At 39.1% G+C, this 22,022-nt stretch overlaps 1 protein-coding gene across 1 annotated transcript in view; it reads right to left on the reverse strand.

The window, feature by feature from the left end:
* LOC128810920 (rap1 GTPase-GDP dissociation stimulator 1-like) overlaps positions 1–7,024 on the reverse strand; it is a 29,869-nt gene extending 22,845 nt beyond the window's left edge. The window contains 2 exon segments of the mRNA XM_053984088.1: positions 6,884–6,935; positions 6,938–7,024. Coding sequence (XP_053840063.1) covers positions 6,884–6,935; positions 6,938–7,024 — 139 coding nt within the window.
* Positions 7,025–22,022: the final 14,998 nt, after the last annotated feature.

Raw genomic sequence — 22,022 nt, forward strand, 5'->3', positions numbered from 1 at the left:
GGGAATGTGATATTAAATTTGTTTCATAGGAAACATAAAGGTATAAACTGGGGATGGAGAACTCCAGGAGGGCTGGTGAGTGTGTGTTAAGAGCAAATAAAGCCTGTAAGGTCAAATACATTCCTGCCAGCTGTGAGAGGTGCAGCTACATGATTATAGCATTTTGCTGTAACCAAGGGTAGCAAAAGCTGCTGCTTTTGATTTTGTTACCAGGGAAGGGAGGAGAAAGGTACAATTCAATCCAAGACAAGGTTTTTTTCTTTTTTTTTTTTTTTTTTTTTTTTTAATTTCTCCAGTGGTGAATTACTGTATTTCATCTCTAGAAAGTCGTGCAACTGTTTTGGGACTGGGCTGACATATATTCTTTCCATTAGAACTATCTTATCTTGGTACATGAAGTAGAGTATTGGAGGAACAGATCCTCCATCTCTTCAGACTTTCAAACCCATGGCAAGGAAATTGTCCTATAAATCAGATAAGCTATTATCTGTGTCTCCATGGAAAGTCACTTATGGCCATGTTAAAAGATACATTTTCTGTCTTTGTCACTGCACTCAGGGGTGATGAGATGTAGGAGAAAAATCACGAGATTAAAAAGGACCTGGGGAGAGAATTTAAAACTAATATCCTGAGGATGAAAGGGATGTAATTATGAACAACTCCTGACCTGGCTGGTTTTTAGCTCTTGTTCCTCTGCAATCTTCAGCAACTCTCTTCAAGGGGGAAAGGAGCAGGAATGTATGAGTATAGTTTTTCCTAGAAAGCTGGAGCCCTGTTATTACCTGGGAATTGAAATATCTCCTTCCACCCACTTTCAGAATCTGAAGAGGCCCATATTTTCCCCAATATTCTTCTGGTGTAGACTATGGGTAATTATTCTCTATGTTAATGGAGAAATACATAAGTGTGCACTAAAAATAACTCTTGCCTAGAACTGGAAAACAGAGGACAGCCCACTGTGTTGTCCCCAAAATCTTGTCTTTGCTCATTGCTTTTGCAGCCTTTCTGGACTGCATTGGCCCATCCTGAGCTCCTTAAAGTATTCAATGCCTATAATCCTGTGGGCTGGACCTTTGAACATTTCACTATTCAAAGAATATGAGAAAGCAGCAGGTTTTAAAGGAGATTTTCACTGTTTAGCCTGAGCCATAGGTGGAAGGGCTGACAGAAACAGGAATTTAAGCCTGACTGGCTAATATTTACATTAATGTTCTCTATTAATCACAAGGATTTAAAAAACTTTCTATAATCCATGTCTAAAATTCTCTTAATTGTCACAAATCAGGTAGGACAGCCACAAATGCTCTCTTTGATGTGGTGTCACACATGGCTTTTTTTTTTTTGAAAATGAGTTAAAGAAATCACAGAAGCCCTGGTAAAAGGAGATACTGATATTCTGGTGGTAACCCAAATTGATATATTATAGTGAGAAAAAAAATGGCAATTGATTGTGAAAGGGAGACTGTTTGGGAGGGAGAAAGCAACTCTATATTTTTATAATTTTTGGCTTTATCCTTGGGTAATTGAAGTCTGCCAAGGAGGGAATACAGGAAAAAGTGTGTGTGGGGAAAGCTGTGGGTAGAAAGCAGATCCTGTTGGCTTGCGGCTGATGTTATGCCCTGTGGAGTCAACAAGAAAAATGGCTCCAGAACCCTGACTTAAAACAGATAAGAGGAAAAATATGATAACCTAAAACAGGTCAGTGAGATTAAGTCAAAATAAAGCCAGCCAAGTGCAGACAGGGAGAACATATCTGCTGAAGAGTATGAAAAGCTGCTTAATTGTGTTCTATTTAACTTGTTCTTTTTGAGGGATAGAGAATGGGGATAAAATTCACTTCAGTGTAAAGGTATCCCAATGTTGTGAACTTGTGTACCAGTATGTGTTTTTTTACATGCCTGATAATTTAACTGACTTAGTGCTTAGAGAATAAGTCTGATGGAAATAGACCAGCTTCATAGGTTAATGCTGAGCCTGAGCTCCCAAATACTCCAGTTTATTATGCAAGGTAAGGAAATTCTAGATCCAAAGGCTGGAAGTCATGCTTGCAGGAATAGCCACAAATGTACTGTGCTCAAAGCAATGAGTCAAGTACCATCAGCACAATTTGTGTTTGGGTAATGTTTTCTGGTAGGTTTTTTTTTTTAATAAACAAAGGGTCAGGAAACTTGATGGTTTTAATCAAAGTTCAACTTCTTTCACAGTTGTTTGGTTCCAGGAGGTGTTGATTTCATCATGTATTGTGAAAGAGGAGTAAATTGTCAGTGCAGCAAAGCTACATGTGAGCAGATAAGCAATCACACAAATTGTGACAGCTGGGGATAAATTGGCTTCATTTATGGAAATTAATGACATTTCTGTCTTGCTCACTAGATCTAGTTTTCTGCATTTGTTGAGTGATGTTGGTCTCTAAAGATACCTTTGATTATGCAACTGCATATATCAAATATATGTCTTAAATTTTGCAGCATAAAGTGGATTAAAGGAACTCTTCCCTATGGTTATCATGTGTGTATGGGAAGTGGGCTGTAGTCTCAGCCAAATAGCATTCAGCCTAATTTTCCTGGCTCCCTAAATTTAGCTTGAAGAACTGTCAGTAGAGAAAAAACCAATTAGACTCCATGGCAGAGAAAACACTAATTTGCTTTGGCTGACAACTCCTACAAGGGGCTTTTTGGCCAAGCAAAAGAGCAGCTGTGAAAAAGCAGAAGCCTTTGTTGCTGATATGAAAGCATCAGCCCAGCCCTCAGCTCTCCCTGCTAAACAATCTGTTGGGAGTGTAGGTGGATGTTGGGCACAGCTGGCAGAGCAAGGAGGCCCCACCAGGAGCCCAGTGGCAGGAGACCTATGTGGAGAGATGACAAATAACAAAACAAATGCAATTATTGGCTTTTTGTGCTTTGACTCCACCTAAACAGGCACAGCACAAGGGTTCCACTGTCCAGATTAAAATTCCTGAACTTCTAGAGTTTAATTAACGATGGCTTCTATGCAAGTAAACTCACAGGCCTGAGCATTTGCGTGTTCTGCCTGTGTGTGACAAATGTTTTTTTGAAGAGCTATAGTACAAAGACATATTGTAGGCCTGGAAAGGGCATTCATTTCTCTTTTGCTTCTCTGGTACAATGCCAAAAGAGTATATTTTGTCTGCAGCTTGTCCTCTACCTGCACCTATCTTGTTCTTGCTAATTGCTTGTATGACTCCACTCAAGATCTGGAAGAAGCCATTGAGAGAGGAAGATTTTGTTCCTGCACTGTTGAAGATAAGAGTATTGCATGACTGATGGAGTGAGGTACCTTATTAATCTCAGAGATCTCTGGACAACAGTGGGAATTTGCTTAAATCCTGTTAAATTTAAAATTATTTTGTGGCACTGTCTGAAATGTTGTAGTGCTGAGTATTATGATTTTGATCCTGACATGTGCGTTTCACCCATTTGAAAATGAGAGACATGTGAAGAAGATCCTTGGAAGACAGTATTGAAATAGGTTGCATAATGGATGTACCAGGAATTTTTTTTCTTGCTTAGTGGGTGTGTGTGTTTGGATATTTTTATGCATATAAGAGACTTTGTACTGTAAAAAAAGATCATTCTCAATTCTGACACACATTTTAAAAGCTACGGCCTTATAAGCTCTCTCAGTGCTTAATGCAAGTACCATGGTGCTGTAAGCTATGACCTACAATTTAAAGCTCTGCTCCAAACCCAAGTTGCTCAGCAGAATCTGCTTACTGGTGCATCACTTTTTCAATATCTATAAAGTGTTACTTTTATGGTTGCTCCCAGCAGAGCAAGAAGGATCAGATTTTAAATGTATGCAGGTGGACACAGGGGTTTTAGCAATTTTGAAAATCCAATATTTCTTTTTGCTGGGTAATTTCTTGTTTGTTTTAACTTAATTATGTTGACCTGGTTACCTGTGCTGTGTGAGTAGGTTTGAGCTCTGCTGCATGAGTGGGTTGGTGTTGCCTGGGCACTGAAGGTTGAAATAAGATTTTCCTGGACAAATTCATGTTTACATAATGCTGTGCAAGCTTTTTTGACATTACCTAGAACTATCTGGTTCAAAATTCTTGGCAAGTTTCTCTCACTTTTATTTGTCTGGCAGAAATGCTTGCAATCATTAGAAATTATCTAAATAATTTTATTAATATTAATTTTATTCATATAAAAATTATCTAAGTGAGTGGGAGGGGCTTTTCAGAAAAAGAAACATGTAATAAAGGGAGGGAGGGACTGTCTCTGAGCAAGTCCTAAGATTCTTTTGCTGTGCTGAATTTGTCCTGGCTGAATTACTTTGTGGCTAGATTTCTTCCTGTTGGTCTACTTTTTTTTTTTTTTTTTTTTTTTCCACAAATAAGTTAAAGAATGATAAAGTTATTTGGGTAAAATAGTTTTGGGATGCTAGATTCAACATCTGCATTGAACAATGCTGATTCCAAATACTTCTGATATTTCTAATTGTCTTAAGATATTATCTAATTTGTAACATGGGGTAATTTCTTTTAAATGGGTATTTGTGTTTCCCATCTGGAATTGGTGTTTTTGAATGACTTTCTACAGATCTTTCAGTAAAGCTGAGCTGCTTTTATTTCCAAATGTTTTTCGACTTGACAGAATATAGTTTTGTACTCTTAACTACAAAGGACCATAGCAAAGTCCACATTCCAGTTTATAAACAACAATATACTGTCACTGTCCTTCCCTGGACTGGGCCCTGAATGAAGTACTTTTTCTGTATAGATTTAATTTAAATTGTAACTCCATTAGAAAACAGCTCCCTCTGAAAATTTGTTTTTGATATTAGAATAAAGATAATTTAGCTCTTTCCAAGCAGCACTGTGTTTTATTTACATAATTTAGTTTTTTTAATGCATGTGGAGGGATCCCAAAGCACAAGAATAAGTTTAGGCAAATGGATATTAAAAGTTACTTGGATTGCAACAGAGCAAGAAGAGGGGGATTGTTTTTTTTTTTTCTTTTCACTGTGATACAAACAAGTCCTTAGAAACAGAAAAAATGGAAACACATACCAGCTATGAGCCTTCATCCTTCTCATCCTTCCTCAAGTGCAAGAGCTTTGTTTCATAAAGCACCTCAGAAATGAGGCTGAGAGCCTTTGAAGAGTTGGTTCAAAACAGCTTTTGGGACCCTGTCTCCCCTCCTGCAGCCTGTGCAGGTCAGGATGGCTTTATTGACTTTGGTGCAGTCTCTTTCTAGTTCTAAAGAATAAGAGTAGTAGCTGAATTTTCATTATGTTCTAGACAGCAATAAGTTTGCTGACTCTGATTTATTTAAGTGCATCTGATATAATGCTTTAAAATCAACAAGGAAAAGCAACTTGTATTAAAAGCAGCAGCTGTGGGATTTCCCTATGGTATTGCTGTATTATGGGTTTATAATGCTGTTGAAGCAAATGCCAAGGTGCTGGGGAAAGCTGAAAACTGTACACACAAGGAATTTGTAATATTTTCCAGGCTGGCTTTAGCATTTTTAGTTGCAAGGAAGGTAACACAGCCTACATCTAAAAATTGCCTGAGTTGTTATATGATTTTACATGAAGGAATGGTTTTGGTTTATTTTTTTTTTTTTCCAGATAAGTTTGACAAACCTGTACTTAGAAGTATGTGGGATTCTGTTTGTCATTTCTTATTATGCCTAGAGTTTTGTACTAAGGCAGCAGAAACAGTGCTGTGTGAGTAAAATCAGGCTGGAAAGAGCTGGAACAAATGTGGGAATAAAAACTTTGAGCCATGACCATCAAATATATCAAAAGGATAAGCCTTCTGAGCAGAACATTCAGAAAGTAGGACAGGTACACATAAATGATGTAGGAGTAGAAGAAACAATCCACCAAGTTCAGCTGTCTCCACCTGAATTGCAATAGAAATGACCTGTACAGTAGAGGTGGTTTAGCCAGAAGCAATACCTGTCTAATACTAGTTTAGTCCACTTATGTTTTGTGCCCGTCTCTCTAACTGTTTAAAGTGCTTTTAAGTTAAATTTTGACCTGCTTTTTTATCAGTATCCCAAAACTACTGAAATGCTTAACTTTATTTGAATAATCATTTAATTGACTAGGAAGGTAATTACTCTAAATAGCAGCTCAGTTGTCATACTGCTCTTAAAGAGAGATTATTTCACCATTAAACATATTGAGTCTTACTAAGATTAGTTCTGCTGATGTCATGAGGTCCAACTGTGACGTGAGTTGCCATCACGTGAATGAAGGTGGAAGGTTGAACCCTTTGATCCAGTTAACCAATACCTTGGAATGATCTGGAGACTAATGGAAATTAAAGTCTCAAAGGTATCTTTTAAATCCAGTATAAAAGGCATTCCTTTCACGTGGAAAGGTCAGAGCTAAGGGCTTGTACTCCAGCTTTCCCTGTGCTGAGGGTTGAATCCTAAAGAAGCATATTCAAAGGCTGGACCACCTAAATGCAGCTCCAGTCCTCCCAGTAGTGCTTGGCAAAGTGCAGCAGAGGCACGTGTGAGCATATTGGCTTTGATGGATGTTCTACTGTCAATAGAGAAGAATGAATTTCAGTTTGCTTTCAAATACTTAAATTTCATAAGAATTCATAATTTTCCAGTGCTTTAAGTTCCCTTTTCATTGCCCTTCTTATAATTTACTAGTTTCTTTAAACCAGCCTTAATTTTCTTGTGACTTTAAATGTTAAATATTGTTTGAAATAGAAGAGAGAAGAATTTTAGGTCATCTATAGTATTGCATTTGTCATAGAACTACACTTGTATATTTAAACGAGCCTAAATTAGTTTTCTATTTCTGTCACATACATTTGCAATTTGTAGATGAGAGAAAATTAAGCACAGACTAGAGATTGTATCTATCTATAGTTAACAAGAGCTTTACTTACCCATAAAAGCTGTAGCTTTCCAGAATGGGAACAATAAAGAACAGCTGATCTGTACTGTGAGTCTGTGTCCTTTACAGCTACCACACTGTGAGTAAGGGGGAATATGTTATGGCTTTCAAGCTGATGAGCAGCCCACAGCATGCTCACTCTTTCCTCCTCCTGCCTTTTTCTGTGACCCTGCTCTTCAAATGCATCTAATACTCCATAATTACTTAATCCTCCACCACTACTTTTGTTTCCAGTTCTTAGATGTCATTAACAGAAATAGAAACATAGTAATTATCACACTGGGAGAGATCCTTTCAGATCTCCAAAACAGTTTTTAGTGAATTTCCCTTTACTGTCTTTCAGAAGAGTGATTATTGAATCTAATAAGGGACAGAGTTCCAAGAGAGACTAGATTATGTTTGGCATCTACTTACAGGCAGATTTAAGAGTGTTCCTAGAAGCTGATTCTAAAGTCTAGCCAAATTTTATCCTTACCTGGACCTCACCTGGCAGGTGCCAAGCACTTGAGAAATGGTCCAAGCCCTTTACACTCATCTGTCAAGTCTGTGACTAAAATATAAAAGAGGATTTTTTTTTTCCTGTAAAGGAAACTTTAGAACCTGAAGGTGCCATCTCTGGCTTACTGTTTTTCATCAAGTAGAATGCTTTCTGAAATATTCTCAATTATTATTTTGTAATGGTTATTTTAAAAAGCATGGCTTTTCAAATAAATGGTTATAAAATATTGCTGGTTTTGAAGCAATAGTTTGAAAATAATAGTTTGAAAAATAATATATTTTTCCCCTGTTGCCTTTCTAAGCCCACTTTATGGGAGAGTTGAATTTCTAATAAATAAGAGCCAGTTATAGGACAGCTTACGAAGCATGTGCTGTGTTCTATTTGGGATGCATTACAACCCCCTAGTGTTGCTGCAGCCTGAGCTAGAGGAAATGCTGTCTGCCAGTTAATACTATTTAAAGATTGTTCCAGTAAGCAGATTGAGCTTCCCAGTGTGGTGCTGCTTGGTGGGGGCTGTGTGTTGCAGTCTGTGGTTGTAACACTGGCTCCAAGTCTGTAGCTTCCTAAAACTTCACTGTACCATGGAATTATAATCACTGTGGTGGTTATAACACTGGAGGGAGTTTAATTTGCTGACTCTTAAAAAGCAATCTGATAATGAGTTTGGAGCCTGAGGATCCTGTAAAGGAGGTGGAGATGTTTTACTGTCTCTTGCTCGATAATTAAAAAGCCGGTCCCTTTGGCTGGGCTTGTGGAGAGGGAGGATGAGCTGAATTCCCTCTGGCATAATTTGTTTTTTCCAATTGAAATGACATGTCCTGCAAAGTTGCATATGAATTGGAAAATAAAAGTCCTAAGGTAAAGATTGCTACCTTACATCCTGTAATGGGGGAAATTCTTGTGTGTATTGCATTATGTTTGCATTGTCACATCCAGAAAAAAATGCTTTTTACAGATAATGGGCAAGTAGAGCATGTATGCTTGACTGCTTAAAAGGGACCAAGATCAGTCATGGATTAAGTTGCATGTCACAAAATGATGAGATCTTCCTGCTGGTTCAGAGATTGACAAGATGAGCTGCTTCTTGCTGGCTTTTGGGTATCAAAGGTACCGCTGTTTATTGAGGTCAGAGTGCAGACTGAGGCTTAGGCAGGATTGCCACATGGTACCAGCATGGCCAAACGCTGGGATATTTCTGAAATGCAAGCAAGGGGGGGGTAAATTTTAGCATTTTATTGGCAGAGCTGGTAAAGTGTGAAGCCCCAAAAGAGACAAGAACCAGAGAGGATGAGTAGGTGGTGGTACTGCAGCATTAGGCATGCCAGACACATTCATCCTCCATAGAGGCCAGATCCAGTGTGTTCTGAAGTCAATAGGAATTTTTTCAAAGAAGCTGGAACAGGTTCATGGATATGCAGAAAATGGTAATCATGAAAAAAAAAAAACAACCAGTTTTCCTTGGTAAAAGACTGAAGACAACAAAGGAAACAAAATGAGGTATAGAAGGCAAATAAGAAATCACATCAGATAAATACATCTTCAGTGTCATTCATCATCTTGCTGCAGTGAATAGTAATAGAGGAACAGAGGTTCATAACACCGCACAAAGCACTGACAAGCAGCCAGGTATGGAAATCCTGTGCCAAATGAACTTTGGTTTTTAGATGCCAACTAATCCGTTTCAAAGGTTGACAAAATAAATGGTTTGGGAATCCAAATTTATAGAACAGCACTATCAAGCTAAAATGCTCTTTTTGTTTGCACGTAAGCCTGGAAATCTCTTGTTAGAAACACTGCACAAGGTTCTTATCAGCATCAGGTGCTGATGGTGCTGTACAAATGCACAGGGAGCAATTTTTGCATTGGAAAAGTTTTACACCAAACTGAAAAATCAAAAGATATCTCATCAGTAACCTGATAAAGGGTCAGTGGCAGTGAGAGGAGCCAGCAGTGTCCCTGCTGCTCAGGTGAGGAACAAGCTCAGCTCTGGTGAAGCATTAACTGGTCAGCACTGCTGAGAGGAGCAATGTGCTTGGGTCTCAGGCAGGCCTGTGCCTCTACAGCTTCTGAGGTAAAGCTGGGCCTCCACTTGGGGGACCCGGGCTGTATTTATGCCTCCTCTTGTAGGCACATCCCAGGATAGACAGAGAGAAATTATTTTCTCTGCACATAATGATAAAACTTCCTTGCAGCAAAAGAAATTCTCTAGAATAAATGAATTAGTTTTTCTTCTTTTCTTAGTTGATGGATTGCTTTAAGTTAAGTTAATCTAATATTCTGCAGTGTGATGTATCTCTCATCTGAGGCTTAATTTGCTGCTTCAATTTTTTACAAGGTGGAAATGTGATTCATTTGATTGTGACTTCAAGTAAACGGTCCTGTTCCCAGAAGAAAAAACAAAAATAGTGGACAGTGTGTATCTGTGTTGATCTGAGCAGTAAAATAGCAGAAAAAGTTTCACTGGAAAAGAATTTCTGCACTGGAGAATATAATCTGATTTATATAGCACTGTTTAGCTTCTCTGCCTTTGAATACTAGTGAAAGGGTATTTTGGTCTGGTTCACAGGTCTGGTAGATGCAGTTATTTTGGGGAACATCAAAAGATTTTCAGAAAAGGAACTATCATTTTACTTGCTCAGCATGAAACTTCTGTAACTGGGATGAAAATAAACCTAACGGAACAGAAGGGAGAGTGGAGGAGTTAGAGCAGAGGGTGAGCATATCTGAGAGGAGAAGCAAGCTGGAGCCTGTGGTCGTGCTTCAGTAAACTGCTTTGGGGAAAGAATTGGGAATAGGCTGATCTACAGCAGCACATTAAGATGCACAGCAAGTGCCATCCTTTTCATGGGGACACATCACCACACAGGGAGCAGTGCCCAACGTTACAGTGCTCCGAGAGGTGTGACTGCACCTCCCTGCGTGCTGCAGTGCTGCTCCAGCTGTGTGCAGGACATCAGATTTATTGCTCTCTTCAATTCAGATTACTCTGCAGTACTTTGATGGGGAATCCATGTTAGCAAATACCATTATTGAGTTTAGAGGTACATGTCTGATTTATTATGAAAATTGTTATATATTCTAATAGGTAAAAACATGTAATTACAGCTACCAGAGTTCTGTCCAAGACTTTCTGAAAAGAAGCACGCACATCTATTATGCACTGGATTTACTCTGCATGTTCTTGTGCATGTTGGATTTGATCTGAGCATGCTGTTTCTCCTGTATTTCTTGGTGTTTTATAATTCTCTTGTAACTCCAGGCCCAAGTAGGCGACAGATACCCCCAAATCCAGGACAAATTGCCACTATGAGCATGTAGCACTCTGGTCCCTATGTACTTGCTAGAGACAGAATTTATGCATATCCATGTTTGGAGTTCTGGCAGTTTGGTCAGGGTTTTTTTAATGGGATATACCTAATGGTCAAATTCCCAAACTGAACATTTCCTGATAGTGAAAAACGTCTTGTTCAATAAATGTATGAATTGCTACTGTAACTTTTCTTTACTTTCAGACTGGCTTATCTTGGTATTCCTAATTAATTAAAAGCAGCAACACTTATAGTGACAATAAGTAGTACTTCAGGTGTCCTTTTCTATACATCCATTAAGTATCTAGATCCTGCAGATCTATTTATTTTTCAATAATTCTATCTGTGCTCTCACTTACTGCAATTTTTATGCACCGCTTCTTGCTTTCTCTTTTGTGTGGTGCTGGTGCACTAAAATATACATACAGCCACAGATTTTTATGCTTTTTAGTACAGAACAAAAATACTAAATGGAAAGCATCAGGTGCCTGTCAGCCTGAGTAACTTCAGCTGAGGAAAAACCACCACCATATCCTGCCTTTCCCTTGACCTGCATTTCAAAGGAGCTTATCTGGAGATTCCCTGTGATGGTCAGAGACTTGATGGAATTGAAGTCTGTGATTTTAGGAACCAGAAAGAAACTATCCTTTCCAAGAAAAGGGGGAAGGTAGAAAATATCTGTCATTTCAATCCACATTACTAAGAGATGCTTCTGGAAAGCAAAGAAATGACTAACAGGAATAGATGTGATAGTTTGTGTTGCTGGCAGAATTTAACTTTAGTCTGGAGGCTTGCATGTGAGGATTGAAGTTGTTGGTAAGGCTGCAATGCTCTGGTTTCTATTTTGTGTGAGTCACTTTTATGAGTCCCACATGCTAATGTTTCTCAGAGTTTTCAAAACACTATTCTTAATCTTGTTTGGTGCTGGAACAGTGTCAAGGAAGAAGGTCAGGTTAGCTCCAAGGCATGAGCACCATTAGTCTCAGGAGGATGACCAAATCACTCCACGCTGAGGAGTAAGAGTTCTGTGGGCAATGAATTTGGGTTTAATATCCTTCACTTCTGCAACATTTTAAGGAGTAGTGCTGTTGGGACAAATGGTTTCTGTGAGCTCAGTCCAGGAGGTCACTCACACTCTTGAGTTTCACTTCTACTTTGCCAGTCTTGCACTTCAGTCCTAGTGGACCAACACACAGCTCTGTTGTGATGCAGGCTGCTGCTGCTGTGTGTTTGTGGCAGTCTGGCGGGTTTGTGCAGATGCTGCTGCCCATGGAAATCCTCAGGCTGCTTGAGAGACCGTGGCACAGACTTGCACAGATGCAGCTGTGTCTGAATGGCTGTGGGCGAAGATTTTTGTCTTTGCAGGCTTTTGTTAAAGGGGTTAAAGCAGGGCTAATACTTCCTTTTCTCCCTGGAGCACCGAGGCCGTAGTAATTAGGTAGTGAGTCCTTGTGGTGAATTAGAAATCTGTGAATTGCATTAAGGCAGTAAAGCCTAAGCAATCTCAGTGCATGTTCCTGAGCTATGCTGTGAGGGGCAGGAGCTGGGGATCTGTGTGACCAAAGGACAGTAAAATTACAAACCATTGCCACTCTCTTTTACCTGGGAATTCTTTATTATCATGAGTACAGGCCGGTTTTCCATACCTTGTTTCACTGGCTGTGATGTTTAGCATAATAGAAATCCTATCCTGTAGGAGGTTAACTCTAAGAGTTTATTTATGTGAAAAAAGAAAGGGGAAAAAAAAGGAGAGAACTTTTCTATAGGTTCCCTAGTTGTGTTGAGGTTGGGCAATGTCATGTCCTTTCGTGTAACTTTCAAATTCCTTATTTTTTCCTCAGGACCTTGGTAAGAAACTTTCTGAAAGAAAATTAATGAACTTTTTTAGAGACTAAACAACAGTTAAGGGAGTATCAATGATGATCTGGAGGGTAAATGAGCAAATCCCTTGTTTAGGAGAACTGTTCTGCCACTATGCATTTGGAAAATATTTTAGATATTGTGTGTAGCAGGCAGATTTTAAATTAGCTATAGATTTTTCATTCTTCCTGTCTGGTTCAGTAAAAAGATAATTTGCTTCATAGCGTGTCACAATAGAGGCTGGCTACACAACAGAAGCTTGGTTTCAGAAAAGTTTTTTGATGTTTTGACATTTCATTTTCTTCTACATTGCACGATTTCAGCTTCCTTTTTATGCTTCTAGAACCAGAGCTGTCCTGGGGTTTCATATCTGGAATTGAAACCTTGGTATTTCAATTAGAGGGCTGCAGAGATACCCAGCTAGGCTCATAAAGCTGGTTTGGAATGGGCTATAATGCACACATCTCTGTTCTGTCTGCTGTCTGCTGAGTGTGGGTTTAGATGGGAATTCAGTCAGGAACATCCAGGATTTTAGTATTAGGGCCAGAGCAATAAGAATGTCTCACTGGCATAGATAGACCTAGCCCCAACCAGCCTTTCTTAATGAAATTTTTATTGATATGTTTCCAAAATACCTCGGCTTTCACTGAACTTTTTGAGCCAAAACCCTTCTGATAAATGCTAATTATTTCCATCCATGTGTGACAACATGTAGAGCACAAAAGGAAAACTAGATCCTGCTTTCTGCAATTAGTGCATTTATTGCTCAGGGGAAAGGCTTAGAAGCAGGTATTAGATTCAGTTATTTGTGCTTTATCTCTGTCAGACTCAGAGAACTCATGTATTTGGCTGCCAAATTCAAACAGCACTGCAAGAACTAACATTAGTGAAATATTCACTATCTTCTATGCCACTTTTTAATTACCTATTGTTATATAAATCCTGCTGTTCTTTTTCAGTTTATAATGGAGATCAGAGGAACTTCACTGCTGAGATTAATTTTTCGTGTCAATTCTTTCTAAGGCCCTCTGAGTATTTGAAGGTTTGCTTCCAGTAGTTTTCATTAATAGCTAGAGGTTTTTTTAGGCTGGTTCTCCTTTAGTTGCACATGCTGAGGCTCAAGAGACACATTCAAAGCCCAGTGAACGAATTCTGACTTGAGCTGCTCTATTTCCAGCTCTCTGTCTCCTGAGGCAGTGAAAATTGTAATATCAAGAGAAAGAAGCAGGTAGGTCCTACAGCTCAGCTGTATAAAAAATTGCCAGACTTAAAAAATCCCTCACTTAGGGATATTGGATTATCATTCCAGCTGACCTTTGGAGATACTCTAGAAGATACAGAAAAACCCAACCATGTTTGTTCCTTGGGAAAGATTCCTGAAATGAAATACACTTCTCCATCATCTGAGTGGAGAATTCCCTGTTCTGAAGAGCAGTAAAGCAATCCAGCACCTTCTTTGTTCAGAGAAAAGGGCTTGTGCATTTTGCTCATGGTATTATAAAATTGCTTGGAAGGTAAAAAAAATTACTTCTTTTTTTTTTTTTTTAAGAGAACCAGAAATGATTGAAACTACCTGAACTTCTAACTTTGTAGGGCATAAAAGAGCCTGTAAAATCCACAAAAAAGACTTGTTGATACACATGAACTTAGAAAGAGATATGACAAGGGAAGGATATGTGCAAGTATTTATGATGCTCAGAAGAAGTGAGTGTGTTCTTCTGAAATTGTTGTGGATTTTCTTCATCTCTTTCCGCTTTGGTGATGACAATATATAATTAGACATAAGAAGTTATGAAATTAGGATTGTTCTTTCGAGTGGAATTGCAGATATGATTTTTTTACAACCCTTGTGTGATAAAGGAGTGTGTACATACAGAAACATATCCTTATATATGATTTTGTTTATTGAATATTTAGAAAGAAAATCACAAAATATCTTTGCTCACTAGGAGATCACGTATGGTAGATATGGTACATTAATGGTACCAACTATTTTGTTGATATATAGGAGCTGCAAGATACAGTGATATACTGGTAGCAGAGAAGGATGTTTGTGTTCAACCTGCTCCTGAATTAAAAAAAAGGGAATTTGTTCACAATGGAAAATGGATCATAGTAAGTCTGGAAGCTAATGAATTTCTGAGAGGCAAACATCATGGAAATCTAGACTTGGTTGCAATTTCATGATTTCTACCTGTCCAGTATAGTTTCTGATTGAAGATCTAGATTACAATGAAATATTAGTGACTAAAATATGTGCTCTTGCTTTATTGAAACAGTGTAGTCTGCTTATTTTATTTTTAGTTTGTAACAGTTTTCCTTTCTCCTTTTTCAAATTCAGCTCTCACCTTAAATTGAGCTGAGACCTTAAACTGACTTCCTGTATCAACCATCTTCATCCTCCTGCAGCTTGTTTTTTTTTGTCTGTGCATTTAGTCCCTGTTCTACATACTGAATATCTGCAGTATCCCTCCTAAAGAATGCAAATATTGACCATCTTGCTCTACAATGGATTTTTATTTCCAGAAAATAAGTTTTTAATGCAGCATTTTTGTAATGAAACAACAATAACTAAAGGAATACAGTCTCTGTGTATTTCTGTAGGATTGTAAGAAGAGAGGCTAATCAGAGAGGGAGAAAATGCAGTAAAATGCAATCACCAGAACCAGTTTTGTGTTTAGCTGACCTAAACTCTTTGCATAGCTTTGGAGTCTGTGGGAAGGGTCTGGAGTGGAGTTGGGGCAGTTCAAACTCTTGTTCAGCCTAGAGAAGCCTCAAGGTTGTTATAGAGCTCAACCTACTTTTCCTTGGTCCAAAGGGACCTGCATGTGTGCATCTTTACTCCAACCAATCTCCCTGTTCTAGAGGCTCTTTGTAGCTTTTCGGCCCTTCAGCTGAATGTTTTCTTGGTTTTGTGAGCTTTCCTGTGGCTTTCAAAAGGTTATTTCTGGCATAACAATTTGGCCTGTATTATCCTACTCCCACACATATCACATAATAGTCCCTGGTAGTTACTGTGCTTTTTCAGGGAAAATGCAATGTCTGATCCCATTTCTTCAGTGACCTACAAAGCTCTTTAGTATTGCACAGTCTAGGTAATCCCATTGATTTTACTAAAGTTGACTATACAGCATAAAGTTAAATGCTGGCTTCAGTCTATATTTTCTTTAACAGCTGGGCCAACAAAGTAGGGTCTCTGCTGGTGACAAATCTGCAGGCAATTCCAATAAAATTTAGAAAGACATATAAAACTTTCTTGTTTTTTTTTTTTCTTTTTCATAATAATTATGCTTATAAGGATTGTTACTTTAAATGAATAAATTAAAGACTAAACATAAAATTTTCAGTACAAGTCCAGCATCACTCCAGTGCATTCTGGCATTTGTACTTTTTAAGTTCTGACTTCTTTGATCTGCTTCATGACAGCTCCATTTAGGAGCAGTCTGTCTTACTCTTGTGTGTTTATAGATTCATAGTAAATAAGCCAGCAGGGACTATTGGATCATTTTGATCATCACAAGCCATTATACCTTCACCCAGTTATCCTATTTGTTCTTGAGGCTGAATGTAACAGATCCATGACCTTTCTGAATTTCACAGGAGAAAATGGGGTGGCTTCATGTGGTTCACTGGAGCACTCTAGGGCTCAGAATTTATGGTTAATTTAGTTTACAAATAACTGTTTGTGGTGCCAGTAGTGAAAAATTAAACAGTTTTCATTAACTTGTTTCATGTCAATGTATGACTCATCTCACTGAGAGACTGATGATTATCAGTATAATTTAATTGAAGGAACTGCTTGTATCTATAAGATGTAATCTACTGGATGAGTAAGTTGAAACTCCTGAGAGTATTAATGTAAAAACTCCCACCTCTACTAAATAAATCACATTCTACCACTCAAATCAGAGGGATGAGGTCTTCCTCCTCCATTGTTTGCACTTGGAGCCGGTGCAGTTTATGGTGACTGTGAGATCAATTCCCTGAGCCTCACCTTTACTTTCAGAAGCTGACCCTCTTGCTTGCTCTCATGAGGAATAAATGTTCTTTTCTACCTGCAGGGGTATCAGGGAGGTAGCAGCACCCTCCAGGGCACCATCAGCCCAGCTTCTCTGGAAGGTTTGTGACTAGCACGGAGAGCTGGGCCTCATGGTGTGGTGTGCTGGCCTGGCCTGGCCTTTGGGCGTGTGAGGAGAAGGCTGAGGATGAAGAGCAGTGAGCTGCTCTGGAGCTTGGAGCAGAGCAGTACTCAAGGCTTCTGCAGGGTGTGGTGGTGTGAGAGGAGCAGAGCTCGGAGCTCTTGGGTTGTGCAGTCGGGCCAAGGGCTCTGTGGAAGAGAAGACAGCGCCTCTCCGGAAGGCGGCTGCTGGTGCGGAGTGTGGTGAGTAAAGCTTGGTATGAGACATCAGAACCCTGAAAATAGGACAGGAGTGTCGCTGTCGAGCAGGATGGGAACAGAGAACTCCAGATCAGAAGGCAAAGAAAATGAGCTCTGATTTATTTCAAATATACCGCTCTATATATAGAGGACATCGTGCAGACTCATTTCATTGGTCTTAGAGTAAAAACATCCCACACCATTGGTGTGCAGTGAATGACGCACAGTGGCAGAGCATAAAGGTTAGAAAACCTTTCTCTTTCTCTCTGACTGAGCTGAGAATATCCACACAGGAGCTGAATCAGTGCTGTGCTAACAAATTCAAGGTTAGTCCAGCTGTGATGGAAATGGACCTATGGGCAGCTGCAGCCACTTGTGAGTGGCTTTCAGCTGGAAACTCTAACCATTACAGGCCTGCGACTGCAGCACACTTTGGTGGCTGAATCTGAAGTCTACTCCAGATTTCTGAGGGCAGCTAACAGCAGGTTCTGTCTTCCAGTGCTTTGCAAGGCATGGAAGAGATCCCCACTGCTGATGATCCATATGGGTAGCAGTGAGAGAGTAGAAAAATACAAAACAGTGGTAGTGGTACATCACCTGCCCCCTGGGCAGCTCACTCATTGCACCGTGGTAAAATAAGGAGGTACTTATAGAATTCTAAGATGAACACATGAACATGATGTTTGTTTGGCTATTAGAAATAATACTAATTTTTTTTTAAACTGAGGACATGGAGGTGGCTTAAAATGACTTATTAAAAAGATAGAAAGACCTGGAGCAGTAGCCATAACCTGCTTGAATCCATTGTTACTGAGGAGTGGCTAGAGTATTTACCCAGTTCATGTAATGTCTCTTTGCATGAGCTAGCTTGTATGGTACAGTGTCAGTTACAGCAAAGCAAGAGTTTCGGTAGGAAGAAGTTCCTCAATCAACTCTGAGTATTTAGTCGTTTTTGTGGTCATACTGTATAATATATTTTTGTGGTCATACTGTATAATATATTTAATATAATGCAGTTTACTTCCTCTGCATGTTTGGGTTATGGGGATGGTAGAGGTGCTCATCTTCCTGTTGGGAAAGGGGAAAGTTGGGATGCCATGAAAACGCTGCAGTCCTCTGTTGCAATGAGAGGAGCAGGGGTGAAATTGCTTGAGGTGGTCATCCTTCCCAGGCAGGAGCTTCTGACAATGGGCAGAGGCTTAGTGCAGGAAGCAACAGTAGAAATATAAAAAGAAGAAACTTAGGAGAAAATAAAACCTGGAGAAATGCAGTGCATGGTACTGTTGGAAAAGACTGAGGAGGTGACTCTCATGACTGAGGATATGACAAGGGCAGAGAGAATGAAGTAGAGCTGCTATTACTTCATAAGTCTGACATAAAGGATTGATAGGAACACATCCCTATTGTGAAACTTGGATCTGTCATAATTTTGCAAATAGCTTTGAAAATGGTATTTTCTGTCAGGTGAATGGAGCACAGACATGAATGCCAAAGCTGTGCAGGCTTGTATTGTGAAAATGAGCCAGTAGGCTTAATCCAGGTTTTGTGGTTTGAAACTGTGAAGATGATTAGAGTTAAAAAAAAAAAAAAAAAATCAAGTAAGTTTCAGGAATGTCCTGAGCTCCTCTTTGTTCCATGGTATGTGACAGCAATGGTGAAGGTCTTAATAAGACATCAAGTAAAAGGGAAAGATTTTCAAAATCCTTTAGGTACTGATTTTCAAACTTTTGAACAGCACCTCAGTGTCAAGACATGGAAAGTGCTGAATGTGATCTGCAGCAGCAAGTTATGCACTTTTTCGCAGCAGAGGTTTTGCCACCTTAGGAGGTGGGCAGCAAGTGAAGCTGAAAATAAAAGAACAATATAATAGAACAATATAAAGTGTTTGTGGATTTTTCCATCTGACCCTTGAAGACAAATAAAGGCTGGCTTCTTACAGTGAGTGAAATATTACAATTAAAGAAAAGAACAACAGAAAAAAAAAAAAAAAACAGACCCACAAAAACTCCCATCAGAAACAAAACTGCTTTTGTCTAGCTGGACTTTTATTAGGTCTTGCAAACAAGAGTCTGATAGTCAAAAGAAAGTTTATAGTCAACATTCAGTTTATGGTCTGCCTTTTGTAAATCCGTAGGATTGTACTGCCAACAAAGATGACAAGAATAAGAAGTGGCTTAAAACGCTCTGGCCTGAAAGTCACTTGCATGGTGCCACTAAAGCAAGACATTTTGTATATAAAACTGATGAATCACTTAAATGATTAAAATTTTTCTATTTCAATTACACAAGTAATCAATTCAGCTGCCATAATGCAGTGTCTGATATGTGAAGTTGATATGCTATGATTGCTGCATTATGTATAATGCAGCTGAATAGTACCAGGGAGTATATGAAAGAAAATTAGCTCTTACATGATATGTTCTGATGCACTTATGGTGAGATGGAAAAAAGTGAACTTACTGAGCATATTCATAAGTTAATATATATCTGAGAGAAGAAACTCACATAATGTAGAGCATGATATCTCTTGGGTAGCTTATTGTAATGAACTTCACTGAAAACATGCCAAATGCTGGAATAATTTCATGTAGCAATTAGGTCATGGGATTCAAAGGTCTCTTTGGGCTTTGTGGATACACAAAACAAGTAATTCATATGAAGGAGAATACTGAATTCCTGCTTGAAGTGTGCTGTTGCTATGCAGACAGCTGGGTCTGGAAAGGTGTGTGCTGAGGGGCAGGGAAAGAAGAGCAGACCACAGCAATATTCTTTACACAGCTCTCTGCATTTAGAGTTTCCTCCTTGGTTAACAGATCTTTATAAAGATCAGATAGAGGTAAATCAATAAGAAGAAAAGGTGTATAGACCCTTAAGAAAAACCTATCACTCCAGAGTTGAAAGGCAACCATTTCTGCTTTGAAGGGTCATGGATGGCCTCCTTCAGTCTCCATTGGAGACTTCTGCTGAGAAACAGATGGACTGATGTATTTAGTACTTACCCAGCACAAAGCTGGCCTGCAGTGTGCAGTGTAAGCACAGGCTGTGTTCTGTACAGTGAAATATAACGTCCTGATGTGAGCAAGAAAGTGTAAATAGGAGAGCAGGAGGCAGTGCATTCTGCATATCTTTTTGAACAAAGAAAATCCTTGGAGGCTGTTACCAGTGTGCCTTTTAATCTGATAAGGTTAGATCCCTACAGACACTTAGTGAGCTGTAATTGCTTCCCAAGTAGAGCCTGCTGCCTGTCAACCAAGCACACCCCATTTGTAGCTGAGAGCCCAACCCAAAGAGCTTGATTACTGTTTTGTCAATGAGATATACACCAATTAAGTTAGCACAATCCCAGGGAGAGGTTGGTGAAGAGCTCTGTTCTCGTTAACTGCAGTGTATGGGAGTGTTCTGTCATCATCTTCTGCCCTTCCTCTGCAAAGTCTCTTTCTTCAGTGGCTGGCTTAGGGAGCACTGGTCGTAGCCTTTTTACCATGTTATCTCAGATGAACTCTGTCAAGGAACCTTGACTTTTTTTTTTTTTCTGTTTGGTTTACTTTACTCGCTTTCACTCTGAATTATTTTAGTAGTGGCTGCTTTATTCTCCATTTGAAAAATTATGATGGAACTTGCCAGCTCTTTGCTATGTCTTGCTATTGTTAGTGTATTAGTAGCAATAAACATCAAGTATATATTTTTCTACATCTCAGACCTTTGTAATGCAGGTCAGAATTTGGAATATCTATTATCAACTTGAAGAAAAATCAAAGGGCTATCCTTTCCACTCAGGTCCCCAAATCTCTAATAAATTGTGCTGAACCTTGAAGGCATCACAGGCTCCAGTGTAATTGTGTGTGTGACAGCTGTGGCACAGAACACAAAAGGATAGCCCTAAAGTAATCTTGCTGGGTAGGATTGCCACAGTGCCAGGCAAAAATAATCACTGATGGGACTTCTTCTGAAGGGCAGGTAGTGTTGCAGAGTACAAAACTAACCTTGGGAGACTGGACTAATGACAGATGGCTCTACCCTCTGCAGCCCTGGACTGCAAATACTGCTTTCCCTGGGTTAGTGCCCATCCCTTTGCTTTCCCTACGGTCAATGCTCTCTGTAATTGTGATTGTCTGATTTCTGTGTGGGACTGAGGAATAACAGATTTGAATTAAAATAAAACCAAGCAAAACCCATCTATCTGATGAGACTCCTGCCACTGTAAATCTTCATTGCATCATTAAAATCCCCAGTTAACATTGTTTCACTTGCAGCTGTAAGACTGACAGCATAAGATGTATTTTCTCATGGATTGGTTTGTAGCTCTCTCTCTGTATTTCATTTCATTAAGATGAGGTTTTAATCTATCTATTTAATTTTTATTTTGCTATACATATCTCAATTTTTTAAAATTTTCATTTTCTTTGTAGTTAACACAGTGCCTTGCAGAAATAGCAATCTTGAATGAGTACAGAGAAGATGATGAGCATGCAAAGCCTGCCCATGTTCCAAAACATGCTGCAGTCTGATTTACTGATGCTAGAGCTCTATTGAAAAGGAAGGCCTGGAAAAACATGCTCTCATTTTTGCTTTATGTGGTGCTTTGTAATGGAATAGCTGCTTCAGGGAAACAATCATTCTGACCCAGCTGCAGACTGTGCTGCTGAGAAACTCATTTCAGCCCTTAGAGGGAGCCACAGACTTGACTATGGAAATGGAGTAAAACCAGGCAGGTTTTGTTGTGCCCATCTGTGATGGAGGAGGTGGGGAAGGGATGGTTCTCAATTGGTTTTGGTTTTTTCTAGCTTTTAATTAATAGCAACTTCAAATCAGACATAAGGCTAGTTCATGGGGAATGCCAAAGCACATTTGCTTTTGTAGTGACAGATTTGTAGGATTTTGGAGACCTCAACCAAATGTTAATTTTACCTTTCCCCTTTACATGGTCAGCTCCCTCTGGCACCATTTGGTTCCAGGTTCTACTGTTCTTCTTTTGATGCTGACACAGCAGGACTTGAAAAATTAAGATACTGCGTGCTCCTTCCTCTTAAAAAAATGAAAAAATATAAAGACAAAAACCACAAGAAATTAAGACGATGGAGTTCAG

The sequence above is a fragment of the Vidua macroura genome, chromosome 8 (assembly GCF_024509145.1).
Source record: "Vidua macroura isolate BioBank_ID:100142 chromosome 8, ASM2450914v1, whole genome shotgun sequence".
In the NCBI taxonomy this organism is placed as follows: Eukaryota; Metazoa; Chordata; class Aves; order Passeriformes; family Viduidae; genus Vidua; species Vidua macroura.